The 13839-nt window shown below is 44.4% G+C and overlaps 1 protein-coding gene across 3 annotated transcripts in view; it reads left to right on the forward strand.

The window, feature by feature from the left end:
- The window catches only part of xpnpep1 (X-prolyl aminopeptidase 1), a 62537-nt gene that overhangs the window by 31600 nt on the left and 17098 nt on the right, over positions 1–13839 (forward strand). For all 3 annotated transcript variants that reach the window (XM_062976272.1, XM_062976273.1, XM_062976274.1), the window contains 7 exons: positions 1643–1786; positions 2003–2098; positions 4778–4859; positions 6328–6538; positions 9742–9831; positions 10103–10153; positions 12137–12195. In XM_062976272.1, coding sequence (XP_062832342.1) covers positions 1643–1786; positions 2003–2098; positions 4778–4859; positions 6328–6538; positions 9742–9831; positions 10103–10153; positions 12137–12195 — 733 coding nt within the window. The remainder of the gene's footprint in view (positions 1–1642; positions 1787–2002; positions 2099–4777; positions 4860–6327; positions 6539–9741; positions 9832–10102; positions 10154–12136; positions 12196–13839) is intronic.

Genomic DNA, 13839 nt, shown 5'->3' on the forward strand with positions numbered 1-13839 from the left:
GGTCAGGGGAACTTTTCTCTGACTCCTAGGCTGCATCCTTCCACAGTTAGCCCAAATATCTCTGATTTTCTCTGTACTGTAGTTTAGTCTGAAAACACAATTTCCCTTTCAGAAAATGATGTTATAATAACTTTATTTTTTTATCCTGCCACCATCTCCTCAAAGGGACTCGGGGAGGCTTACATGGGGACCAAGCCCAGCATAAACAAGGATTACAGAGTAACACAATTACAAATATATAACAGACAAGCAATATAATTAAAACAATTAAAACCTTACAAGTAAGAATAAAAATACATCAACCTATATCAGCAACCAGTGGCTGGAAAAGTGGGCGTGATCAGATTTGAGGGGCAGGGTAAAATGCAGACTATAGGGTCAAGAATAGAAATAAAGTGCTGGAAAAACCGAAGCAATAAATTAGGGCTGTGCAGATCTGATCGGGAGCTAAACCATTATTCAAAGGGACATTGGAACATCCAAGTTTTCAAGTCTTTACGGAAGGTGGACAAAGCTGTGGCGCAAGCTGGTGAGCAGCCAGCTGCAGCCAGCTGAGACCAATCACTCTGACCAAGAGGTCATGAGTTCGAGGCCAGCTCGGAGCCTGCGTTTGTCTTTGTTCTATGTCAAGGCGTTGAATGTTTGCCTTATATGTGTAATGTGATCCGCCCTGAGTCCCCTTTGGGGTGAGAAGGGCGGAATATAAATACTGTAAATAAATAAATAAATAAATAAATCTAATCTCCCTGGGGAGTGAGTTCCAGAGCCGGAGGGGCCACCACCGAGAAGGCCCTCTCACTCATCCCCACCAACCGTGCTTGTGATGGAGGCGGGAGCGAGAGAAGGGCCTCATCAGCAGATCTTAGAGCTTGTGCCGGTTTGTGGAGGGAGATACGATCATGAAGATAAGCAGGACCCGAACCATTTAGAGCTTTATAGGTAATAACCTGCACTTTGAATTGGTACGGAAACTTACCAACAGTCAGTGGTTCTGCTTCAGGAAAGGCTCTTCTGCTCTCTGTAACTAGCTCCAGTTAACAACCTGGCTCCCAACCTTTGTACCAGTTGCAGTTTCCGGGCCGTCTTCAAAGGCAGCTCCACATAGAGTGTGTTGCAGTATTTCAATCTAGATGTAACCAAGGCGTGGACCACCGTGGCCAAGTCAGGCTTCTTTAGGTACGGTCGCAGCTGGCGCAAAAGTTTTAACTGTGCAAAGGCCCTCCTGGCCACTACCGACACTTGAACATCAAGTGTCAGCACTGAGTCCAGGAGGACCTTCAGACTGTGGACCTTTGTACTCAGGGGGAGTGTAATCCCATCAAGCAGAATTTGCCATCCTATACCCTGATTGACTTCACGACTGACCAGGAGGACCTCTATCTTGTCTGGATTAAGCTTTAGCTTGTTAGCCCTCATCCAGATCATCACTGAGGCCAGGCACTGGTCCAAGATCTGGGGGCTTCCTTGGAATTTGGTGGAAAAGAGTAATAGAGTTGAATGTCATCTGCATAGAGATGGCACTGAAGCATCTGGAGGGACCCAGCTAATAAAAGATGACTTTATTCACACAGTTAATACAGAATCATGATCAGTTTGGGGGGCTCAGCAACATTATTTTGATGTATCTGCTTGTTTATCTCAGATCAATGGAAGAGGATGTCCAAAGTTTTGAAAAGTGCTGGGCATGCTCTATTGCCAGTGAAGGACAACCTCATTGATGCCATCTGGACAGATCGACCCCCACGACCTTGCAAACCTCTGATAACCCTGAATTTGAACTACACAGGTAAACAGGATGACAAAATGATGTTGTCCTTCAAGATGATGAGGACACATGAGAAATAATGAAAACAGAGTGATCTCTTGATATCTGCACAAAGGTATAACATCTGTTGGGTATGTTGTGTTCTGCAAAGGTGAATGGCCCTTTTGTGTAGCAGTAGCTGCTCTGGGACACTCACTTTAATTGAGCTCCAGTTTTCATTATATTTTGCATTTGCAGGAATGAGCTGGAAGGACAAGATCACATCTCTACGGGTGAAAATGGCTGAGAGGAAAGCTCTCTGGTTTGTGGTGACAGCCTTGGATGAAGTGGCTTGTGAGTATACATATCAGTCTGGTTTCTGTGGCATTGTCTGTTTTAGGTTGTTGATCTCTGTGTGGTTGGAAATGAGCCTGCATAAAACCCTGTTAAAATGGCAAGGCATAAGAGTATGAGAACACAAGGACAACTATAATGGATGAGGGTAAAGGCCTACCTAGTCCAGTGTTCTTATTTCTATAGTCACCAATCAGCCTGTTCTCTCTCCCATTCAACCCTCAAACTCTTATCAAGAGGAATGCTGCTTCTGGTGCTGCGGAGACAATATATTGTCATCATGAATAGTAGTCATTGATAGCCTTATCTTGCACGATACTGTTCTTTCAGTGAAGGTTTGCATTTACTACTTTCTTTGAAATATGAAGTCTTAGAGGAGTTGGCTGTTCATGTCTAACCTGGATCATTTCAGTGAAAGTTAGACAGTTGGCTGCCCTCCTTGTAACTTAACTGTTAACTATTCTTCATGCAGGATGGGTGGATAAGCCAGCTGCTATCCTGTGTTGTGGGCAGAGCCAGCAACATTTATTTTTTGAACTGACAGTGTTTGCTGGAAGATTCTGGGAGTTACGGTCCAAAAAAGTAACTTTTCCAAATACTTTTTGTGTGTAATGACAAATAGCACCCATATTTCTAATGGTTATATGGAAGAGGGAATTTGAGATGGTGTTGCTTCTACCTGGTTGTATGACAAGCAACACCTGCTGAATATATACATACACATACTGTATGTATAAAAGAAATCTTTATTTCAATGCATAATAGAACAACACAAGGTATGAGACATCATTTGAAATGTGTTAGTCCTGCACCATTTCCTAAGGCAACAGCTAGTAACTATAAAAGTAGTTGAATGTTATAAACACAGTGGGCCTTCTGTCTGTGCAGGGATTTGGTTATGTGACGAAAAAGCGCATGATTATGTATATTATTGAATGGCAGTGATGTGTGTGCAGAAGCTTCAGTATGTTCATGTTCAAGCTGCTGCCACTTTATGAATAGGTTGTGATGATCCAAGGTTGGTGGAAATCATGGACCCAGCACCCATTTTTGTGTGTGTCAGGAGCAATTTAAGAAACTGCAGGTCGCTTCTGATGTGAAATAATTGGCCGTTTGCAAGGACATTGCCCAGGGGACCCCTGGATGTTTTACCATCCTGTGGGAGGCTTCTCACATGTCCCTGCATGGGGAGTTAGAGCTGACAGATGGAAGCTCACCCCGTTCCCTGGATTCGAACCACTGACTTTTAATCAGCAGTCCTGCTGGCACAAGGGCTTAACCCATTGCGGGGGCTCCCCAGCACCCATGAATCTACTGTATATACACTGTATATACTGTATATTTTATTCAGTGCTACTTAAAGCAGTATAGGAAACAGTTACAGTGCAACATACCTGTATATTGTGCAATTGGACATAAGTGTTAATTTAAATTTTGTTTCCAAACTCTGCAAATTACTTCCTCCCTTTTATCCAGAATCCTCACTTCATTATTATTCTTATTAGATGAAGTCACCCAGGGAGTTTTTAACCTTGAAAGGAGCTGAATTCTTGCCCAGATAAGGAAGTTGCTCTATCTGTTGTCTATTTTCCTGTTTCGGGGCTAGAAGAAAATGCCTCTCATTGGTTACAAAGTCCACAGTTCTGCCTAAACTGGGAGACGAAAGCTAATCTCTGTTGTGTAGAAAACACATTCACAAAGTAGCCCTTAGAACTAAGCCCAGTTTAAAACCGGGTCCCCAAATATCAAACTTTTCCTTTTAATTGTCCCTTATTTGTCAGAAAGGATGTTGCATTATGTTTTTTTTAAATCAGTGTTTGTTTTGTTTGTCTTCATGTTGTTTCCGACTTACGGCAACCCTAAGGTGAACCTATAACGGTATTGTTTTTGGTAAGATTTGTTCATGGAGGTTAGCTTTTCTTCGTCTTCTGAGGATTAGGCCTCATCTACACTGATTTAATACAGTTTCAAATTGGTATTGAAGAAACTGGTTCCATAGAAAATCCTGGAACCAGTTTCGGGTCCAAATGGTAATTGCACAAAATATAGAGCACTGATGCACACTAAGTGCTTTCTTTCATATGCTTTTGTGGGAGATTTTTTTATCTAGCTGAAACTAGTTTCGAATTGCATCAAATAGTCAATGTAGATTTGCCTAAGGACACCTACTGGGTTTCCATTGCTGAGTGGCGATTCAAACCCTGGTCTTTCAGGGTGTAGTCCAAAATCCAGACCCATCTATGTACCACAATTCGTGATTTCACCAATGCTTGGATTTGTGTGAAAAGAGATAACATGTGAACTGTTGTTTCACAGCCATTACTCATACATTTGGCAAAAGTACTTCTGCTGGCTTTGAGGAGTTGCTGCAATTCCGTTTGCCAGTTATATGTTTACAAAGAAAATATACACACTGTTACATGTTACCTCATTCTTGGTGACCATGGTCATGAGCACATGTTTTGTAGTCAATGTTTGGAAAAACAAATTTGAACAAATCTTTATGAGCCAACCCTGATAAACAAGATTTTCAACTGGGTTTCTAGTGCCATCTTGTGGCTCAGACTATTTATTAAGTGCTAGAACTGGCAATTTTCCCAATTTTTCCTTTCCTTTTACTTTAAACAAAATACTGAATTTTATTTGGGATTTTAATACCAGGTTCTTCATTCTTTTTAGGGCTCTTTAATCTCAGAGGCTCTGATGTTGAATACAACCCGGTGTTTTTTGCTTATGCCATCATAGGGATCAATACGATCAGGTAATGAAGTACTGTTGCTTTCAGGTTTGTTTCACATTGATTTCGTTCTGTGTTAGCTGCAAATCAGGGCCGGCCGGAGATATTTTTAAATGTTAAGCGGGGGTGCTAAAAAGCGCCCCCGCCACCGGCCCCGCCTCCCACGCCCTGGCCCCGCCCAGCATGCCCTGGCCCCGCCTCCCACGCTGCGTGGGAGGCGGGGCCAGGGCGAATAGTGCTGGGGGCGGGGCCAGAGTTGGCCCCGCCCCCCGTCCAGCGTGCCCTGGCCGCGACCAGGAAGTAAGGGCAAAATGGCCTATCTGTGCTGTGCGCATGCGCACAGCCAGATAGGCCTTTTTGCCCTTACTTCCTGGTCGCGGCCGCCGATCGACCGGGCGATCGGCGGCCACGACCAGGAAGTAAGGCCCAAATGGCCTATCTGTGCTGTGCGTATGCGCACAGCACAGATAGGCCATTTGGCCCTTAGTCTACAAACTAAGGGCAAAAAGGCCTATCTGGCAGTGCGCATGTGCACAGCCAGATAGGCCATTTTGCCCTTAGTTTGTCAACTAAGGGCAAAATGGGCTATCTGTGCTGTGCACATGCGCACAGCACAGATAGGCCATTTGGGCCTTACTTCCTGGTCGCGGCCGCCGGGCGATCGGGCGATCGGTGGCCGCGACCAGGAAGTAAGGGCCAAATGGGCTATCTGTGCTGTGCGCACGGGCACAGCACAGATAGCCCATTTGGCCCTTACTTCCTGGTCGTGGCCGCCGATCGCCCGGCGGCCGCGACCAGGAAGTAAGGGCCAAATGGCCTATCTGTGCTGTGCGCATGTGCACTGCCAGATAGGCCATTTTGCCCTTAGTTTGTTGACTAAGGGCGAAATGGCCTAGCTGTGCTGTGCGCACGGGCACAGCGCAGATAGCCCATTTGGCCCTTACTTCCTGGTCGCGGCCGCCGGGCGATCGGGCGATCGGTGGCCGCGACCAGGAAGTAAGGGCCAAATGGGCTATCTGTGCTGTGCGCACGGGCGTGCGCACAGCACAGATAGGCCATTTTGCCCTCAGTCAACAAACTAAGGGCAAAATGGCTTATCTGGCTGTGCGCATGCGCACAGCACAGATAGGCCATTTTGCCCTTAGTTTGTAGACTAAGGGCAAAATGGCCTATCTGCTTGTAGCGGTTTGGCGTGGGCGCGGGGATTGAAGCCCCGCGCCAACACCGGAGGCGTCGGTGGCGCTACGGGCCGCTGTCGACGCCTCGACAGCGCCCCTAGCGGCCAGCGCCCGAGGCGGCCGCGTCAGCGGCCTCGTAGAAACAACCGGCCCTGCTGCAAATACATTTGTATTCATGACATCTATTAATCAGCACTTAAAAAAATAGTATTTAGAACCTATTTTGTCACAGAAATGCATTAATGGATACTTTTAATTCTGAAAACATCCTTTTAGTATGGATTTATATTTTCTTTCACCATATTTTTTTCCAGATTGTTTATTGATGGTGACCGCATGGGAGACCCAGCTGTGAGAGAACATCTTCTGCAGAATTCTCCTCAAGATGCTGAATTTAGTATCCAAGTGTTGCCATACGACTCCATCCTCTCAGTTCTGAAGTCCATCTGTGAGAGCCTAAATCCTCATGAGAAAGTTTGGCTCAGTGACAAATCCAGCTATGCTCTGACCCAGGCCATCCCTAAGGTCAGTATGTTTTGGTGAGAGATGAAACTTCTTAGAATTATAGAGTTGGAAGAGACCCCATTGCCATCCAGTTCAACCTCACTCTGCCATGCAGGAACCCCCTATCAAAGCACTTCCAACAGATGGCCATCCAGCCTCTGCTTAGAAACATGCAGAGAAGGAGACTCCACCCTGCAGCACATCCCACTGCAGAACAACTCCTTCTTCCTAACGTTCATGTGGAATCTCTTTTCCTGCAATTTGAATGCAGCTCACTTCTCCTTATAACCATTTATGTTTAGTCCTCGTGCTCTCAGGTTTTCTTCTTTGTAAAATTGTGAAGTCCTTAATCTTTGCGGGGAAAACAAAGCTGTCCATAGTCTTGTTTAAGATTACTACAATGGGAAAAAGTGGGCCAACACATCATAACAATATTATTTATTTTCTGTCCCACCTTTCTCTCTTAATATGGGACCCAAGGCTTACAGTTTTAAGATCCCATTGTGGGAGAAAGGAGTATAAAACACACAACAAAAGATTAAAGCACAGTGTAGTTTAAAAATTCTTTAATGCAAAAATAAAATAAAATAAATATTAACAGACAATTGTGTTAAATATGTAAAATGGTTACCCAATATGCTGTCAAATTGGATACAGCAAGAATTTGGTCTCTCCAGTCGAAACAGGGAAAATGTGACTGCAGCATAATATATCAAGGTCTGGACTGTTATCTTCACATGAAGATTTTTTTTAAATTGCTGCTTCTGTAGCAGAGGTGGAAAAAAATGCTGCCCTAAGAGCTCAGGAGAGGTTGCAGTGGTGCAGCGGGTTAAACCGCAAAGGTGCAGAACTTGCTGATTGAAAGGTCGGTGGTTTGAATCCACAGGATGAGGTGGGTTCCCATTGATAGCCCCAGCTTTTGCCAACCTAGCAGTTCGAAAACATGCAATTGTGAGTAGATCAATAGGTACTGCTTCGGCGGGCCACATGATCTTGGAGGCATCTATGGACAACACTGGCTTTTCGGCTTAGAAATAGAGATGATCACCAACCCCCCAGAGTTGGACACAACTAGATTTAATGTCAAGGGAAAATCTTTACCTTTACCTTTACCTTTAAGAGCTCAGGAGATCACAAAGACCCATTTTTCATCCTTTACCTCTTTCAAAGTCCCCAAACTCCTTTTTTTGGTCATGGGATGACAGATCACCATTTAAATAGTTGCAGGGCTTACCTGCTCTCTTTGGTCTGTTTCTAGTCTGTGCTTGGTGACACCTGGCACTGTTTGGGGACTAGATTGTTTTACTGGTTAGAGGCCTGTTAACCTGGTTAGGTTTTGTGGTCAGCAGAACAGAGAAAAATCAGTCTGAAAAAAAGATTTGCTCGGAAAGCTGTGTGGAAGCAGTAACCTTAGAAATAAAACTAGTCAGGTCTGAGCAGCAAAAAGTAACATCAAAGCTCATTTTTTTCAGAAGCATCAGCATTAATATAAAACTTCATTTTATTAATATAAAATTTTAGTTACAATACTAGGTGAGCTTGGCTGGGTTATACTCTCTTAGTAAGAGAATGGTTTTCCCCTGACCTTAAGTCTAGTCGTGTCCGACTCTAGGTGTTGGTGCTCATCTCCATATCTAAGCCGAAGAGCCAGTCTTGTCTGTAGACGCCTCAAAGTTCATGTAGCCGGCATGACTACATGGAGCGCCGTTACTTTTTTGCCAAAGTGGTACCTATTGATCTACTCATATTTGCATGTTTTTGAACTGCTAGGTTGGCAGAAGGTGGGGCTAACTGCAGGAGCTCACCCCACTCCCTGGATTCGAATTGCCTTTTGGTCAGCAAATTCAGCAGCTCAGCAGTTTAACCCACTGCGCCACCGGGGGCTCTTAGAGGAGGACTTTGTTCCCTTCCATACAGCTATATAATATAGAATATCAAGGCAGATAATCTGCAATATCTGTTTTGAACTAGATTATCTCAGACCACAATGTCATATAATCCAGTTCAATATAGATTTTATACAGCTGTGTGGAAGGGGCTTTAAAGATTCCTATACAAAACTATATCATAAAAGCATGGAAAAAGTTTATGAAACTGCAAAAACTTTATTTTTGTGGGTCATCCTGCAGCACATTTTGCTATCTTTTTTTTCATGAATATCTCATAGAGTCTTAACCAATTTCAACATACCGTATTTTTCGCTTTATAGGACGCACCTGATGACAAGACGCAGATCGCCAGGAAGGGAGAATGGGGCGATCTGTGCTGTCCGCGCGTGCGAACGGCACAGATCGCCCCATTCTCCCTTCCTGGACGCAGGGAGAATGGGGTGATCTGTGCTGTCCACGCGTGCGAACGGCACAGATCGCCCCATTCTCCCTTCCTAGACGCAGATTGCGTTTATAAGATGCACTGACTTTTTCCCTCTATTTTGGAGGGGGAAAAAGTGCGTCTTATAAAGCAAAAAATACGGTAGTTTGTGGTGGCCACAAAAATGAAGTTTCTGGAGTATAACAATTACTTTCAGAGTAAGTACCATACAATTATACAGGAAATAACACTTTCAAACCAGGCACAAAACATTTTTTCTAATTTTGTTACAATGTGTAATGTGTAGTGTGAAATGTTTCCCAGCCCTCCAGAGCTATCTTTGGGGGCATAAGAGGTGACAGTGTTTCTTTCTGCAGAATGTAAACTTCACAATCACAACTGCAACTTTTAAACACTGTTGTAAACTTGGAAATAGTACTGTTAAAAGGTTAAAAATATGTTGGATTTGCATTGGTACTGAATATGAAGAAAGGCACACTCAAATCCCAGCATGTTGTTAAATATCTTGGGTCACATCAACCTAATCAGCCTCCTATGGTTATTCAGCAGACTTTTGAATTTTAGATTTATTTTGTGCTAGGTTAGTGGCATTTCGGCCAAAAGGGAAATAAAGAAATACATAAAATCATGATTAAAATTGGATAGTGTCAATAATTTGCCTTGAACTTTTTTTTTTTTAGAATGGCGAGACATAAATGTGACAAAGGGGGATAATCTGGGGACAGATAAACCACCAAATGATAAAGCACTTGTGTGGTGTACATCTTTTCTATCTGACTCAAGAGATTTGGAAGGATTCAAAATAGTTGTAACATAGTTGCCAGACAACCCCAGCCCAATCGATCATTGGACTTTTTTGACAAAATGTGTGCATTTGTGTTCCTTTTCTTCAGGATCATCGGTATCTCACTCCCTACACTCCCATATGCATTGCAAAGGCTGTGAAGAATGCATCTGAGGCTGAAGGCATGAGGAAGGCTCATGTAAGTGACTTCCTGAATATAATAAAGTGATTTCTGCTAAAAGAACGGCAGGCTATAGATTTTATTTGATCCATGCAATGATGATCCACAGATACCCCGCTGGTGAAGTGGCAGGGAACATAAATACATATTTTCAGTAATGTTTGGTAATGCTGATTGATAAATATCTGCCTTAAATGTTTGTGGCCAGATTTTAAAGAGTGCTAATGGTGTGTATTCTCAGTGTATATATTCCATTGCCTTGTTTTTTCTGTTTTGATGTTAATAACAGATCAAGGATGCTGTTGCTCTTTGTGAGCTATTTAATTGGCTGGAGAAGGAGGTAAGACTTTTCAGGATTTTATTAAAAGAGAAAGTAGGGTTATCATATAGAAAATATGTACGTAAATATGAGCTTAATTAATGCTATGAATATTTGTTCTAAAATTATGTTTTAGAGTGGGTGTCAATAGGTGTCCAAGTTCTGGATGCCATTTAGATTACTATTATTTTTTAAGATGAAATAATTCTTTTGGGGATGTTTTCACCTGTCAGGTGTAAATGAAGGAGAAATGCAACTATTGTGTTGTTGAAGGCTTTCATGGCTGTAATCACTGGGTTGCTGTGAGTTTTTCAGACTGTATAACCATGTTCCAGAAGCATTCTCTCCTGATGCTTCACAGCCTCATAACCTCTGAGGATGCCTGCCATAGACGTGGGTGAAATGTCGGGAGAGAATGCTTCTGGAACTTGGCCATACAGCCTGGAAAACTCACAGCAACCCATTGTTTGGTATATGGAGGAAGGAGAGCTGCAGAACACTGTAGGGATCATTACAGTGGAGCATTATCTGGGCAACACTAACTTTTACTCTGTTTTTATTTTTCATGTTAAAGTTCTCACTGATCTCATTCATACAGAACACTGACTGGTTGACTCACTCAAACTGTCTATTTCTCTTTCTGCCTTGGCTAGGAAGAGGGAATCAGAACCATTCACTTCCATTTTCAACAAACCACAGTTTAGTGTTATATCCATAACATGACAAACTGAATTTACTAAAATGGCCAACTCCAAAAAATGATGTATAAAGCAGCATTGTTTTGGTAAAACATAATCAGAAACTTGGGTTTCTGGTGCAGATATATGATACTGAATCACTACTAAGTGAAGAAGAAAGGAAAAGCTGCACAAGATGAGAAAGAAGGTGGTACTCGAGATTCACTTTGGTTATTCTCATTTTTAAATTATCATTTGACCCAATTTCGATGTAGTACCCAGAATATTCCCATTACAGACTTTCTAGTTACAAACGGGTTGAGACAACAGAAAGTGGGATCTACCCCTAGGAAGGGAAACTCATTCCTGCATGAGTTTTCATGGGAAACAGTTGTCTCCACTGCAGTGTTATCAATCCTTTATCAATCCTTGTTTACTTTCCACAACAATAAAAATTTTCAAAATTTAATTTTTACAGAAACAGAAAGCGAGGCAAAATCTTTTGAACAGGCAGCAAAACAAACTTCTCTATGCTATTGAAAATTGTTTTAAAAAGCTTTTTGGGTGGAGTTACTTTTAAAAATGTACATGTTCCGACTTCCATACAGATTCAACTTAAGAGTGACCTAGAGAACCTATTTTGTTCATAACCCAGGGATTGTCTGTGTCACATTTTGTGGAAAAAAACACCACCACAGTGACTCTTTTCACTGGTAAAAGCAAGATACAACTATAATTATTGACAAGTAACATTGAAAAGGGGCACAACCTGAATTGTAGGAGCAATTAAAATTAATTTAGCCATTCCCCTAAAGCTTCAGCATTGTGTTTTGCTCCTCATCACAATTACTTAGGATCATTACCACCATTCCCTATTTATTTATTTTTATTTATTTGCAAGAGAGGGATTGTCTTGTTAGGGATTGATGGTCTGTCCTTAATAAAATCCTGACCCACTCTGCAGAATTTTCCTTTTATTTTTATTGGATCTGTACAGAGATAAGGGATGCTTAATGATGTATATCTTGATCAGCAGATGTTTATGGGTTCCAGGCATGACCTTGGAATTTTGCATGATTTTCTCACTGACTAGCAAGAACACTTCTTGTTAGGCAAAAGCGTTATGAAAATATCTAAAGATAGGATTGTTTTGTCATTGCAGATGTCAAAATGTATGCAGATCAATGGCTCTCATATCAATATGTTGGGATAGCATGGCAAAGGTGGCTTGAAAGGCAAAGGGTAGGATTAGAGCCATAAAACAAAACTGATTAAAAATACCATCCAATGTAATTTTTTTCCTTTCTTTCCTTACTTTGTCTGTTAGGTTCCTAAAGGAAATATTACTGAAATCAGAGCAGCAGATAAAGCAGAGGAATTCCGTAGGTAAGGAAAAAGCAAAGAGTGTGTTGGTCCTTGTAGTTGTTACGTTTCTCAACAAGCCGGAAAGCTTATTGAAAAACAGAAAGGAGGGTTGTGTCTTTGAAGCCATGCAACTTAGAGAAAAGAAGAGACAGAGGGGTAGAGGTGGGAGTGTGTGAAGTTGTGTCACTCCCCTAAAGCATAACGGTGCTCCGCAAAGTCATGCTGGCCACATGACCTTGGAGGTGTCTACGGATAACGCCGGCTCTTTGGCTTAGAAATGGAAATGAGCACCAACTCCTAGAATCAGAGACGACTAGACTTAATGTCAGTGGCAGGACCGGCCCAAGGGAATCTTCAGGGGTACGCAAAAAAAATTTTGCGCCCCCCCCACCGCGCCGCAGGAGGGGAGGTCAGATCTGGCCCCGCCTCCCACACCACGCGCGGGTGCCCTGATCCCGCCCCCACGGCGTGGGGCAGCGCGGGAGGCGGGGCCAGACCTGGCCCCGCCTCCTACGCTGCGTGCGGGCGCCCTGACCCCGCCCCCCACAGCGGGAAGCGGGGCTGGCCACACCTCCCTCGGCGGGCACCCTGTCCCAGCCAAGCTGCAGCGGGCGTGCGCTGCGGCTTGGCTGGGACAGGGTGCCCGCCGAGGGAAGCGGGGCTGGCCACGCCTCCCTCGGCAGGCACCCTGTCCCAGCCAAGCTGCAGCGGGCGTGCGCTGCGGCTTGGCTGGGACAGGGTGCCCGCCGAGGGAAGCGGGGCTGGCCACGCCTCCCGCGGCGGGCACCCTCTCCCAGCCAAGCTGCAGTGGGCGTGCGCTGCAGCTTGGCTGGGACAAGGTGCCTGCCGCGGGAGGCGTGGCCAGCCCCGCTTCCCGCGGCGGGCACCCTGTCCCTACGGCAGGCGCCGCAGGAGGCGGGGCCAGACTTGACCACGCCTCCCGCGTTGCACGGCCATGCCTCCCACAGAGCGGGAGGCAGGGCCAGGGCGCCGGAGGCAGGGCCAAGTGTAGCCACGCCTCCCAGGGGCTCGATAGCGCCCCTGGGAACATGGCGCCCAACGCGGGGGCGTGGCTAGCGTCCCGTGTTGGGCCGGGCCTGGTCAGTGGAAAACCTTTATCTCCTACTTAGTATCTTAATGTATCCATGGTCCACTTTTCCAATCTGTGCAAATCCTTCCCTGCTCCAATAGATTATTGCTTGATTTGGCACAGTGTGTTAAAGCGCTGAGCTGCTGAACTTGCGGACCAAAAGGTGCCAGGTTCAAATCCCGGGAGCGGAATGAGCTCCCACTGTTAGCCCCAGCTCCTGCCAACCTAGCAGTTCGAAAACATGCCAATGTGAGTAGATCAATAGGTACCGCTCCGGCGGGAAGGTAACGGGGCTCCATGCAGTCATGCCGGCCACATGACCTTGGAGGTGTCTACGGACAACGCCGGCTCTTTGGCTTAGAAATGGAGATGAGCACCAACCCCCAGAGTCGGTCACGACTGGACAATGTCAGGGGAAAACCTTTACCTTTAACCTTGGCTAGATAATTTTTCTATGTTTTTATGGATTTAATCTGAATTGTTTTCATACTAATGATGTTTAATGCTGTTTTAATATTTGTATATTTGAAATTGTATACTGATGTTTTATGTTAAGCTGTTTTGAGTCTCCTGTG

The sequence above is a fragment of the Anolis carolinensis genome, chromosome 3, assembly GCF_035594765.1.
Source record: "Anolis carolinensis isolate JA03-04 chromosome 3, rAnoCar3.1.pri, whole genome shotgun sequence".
In the NCBI taxonomy this organism is placed as follows: domain Eukaryota; kingdom Metazoa; phylum Chordata; class Lepidosauria; order Squamata; family Dactyloidae; genus Anolis; species Anolis carolinensis.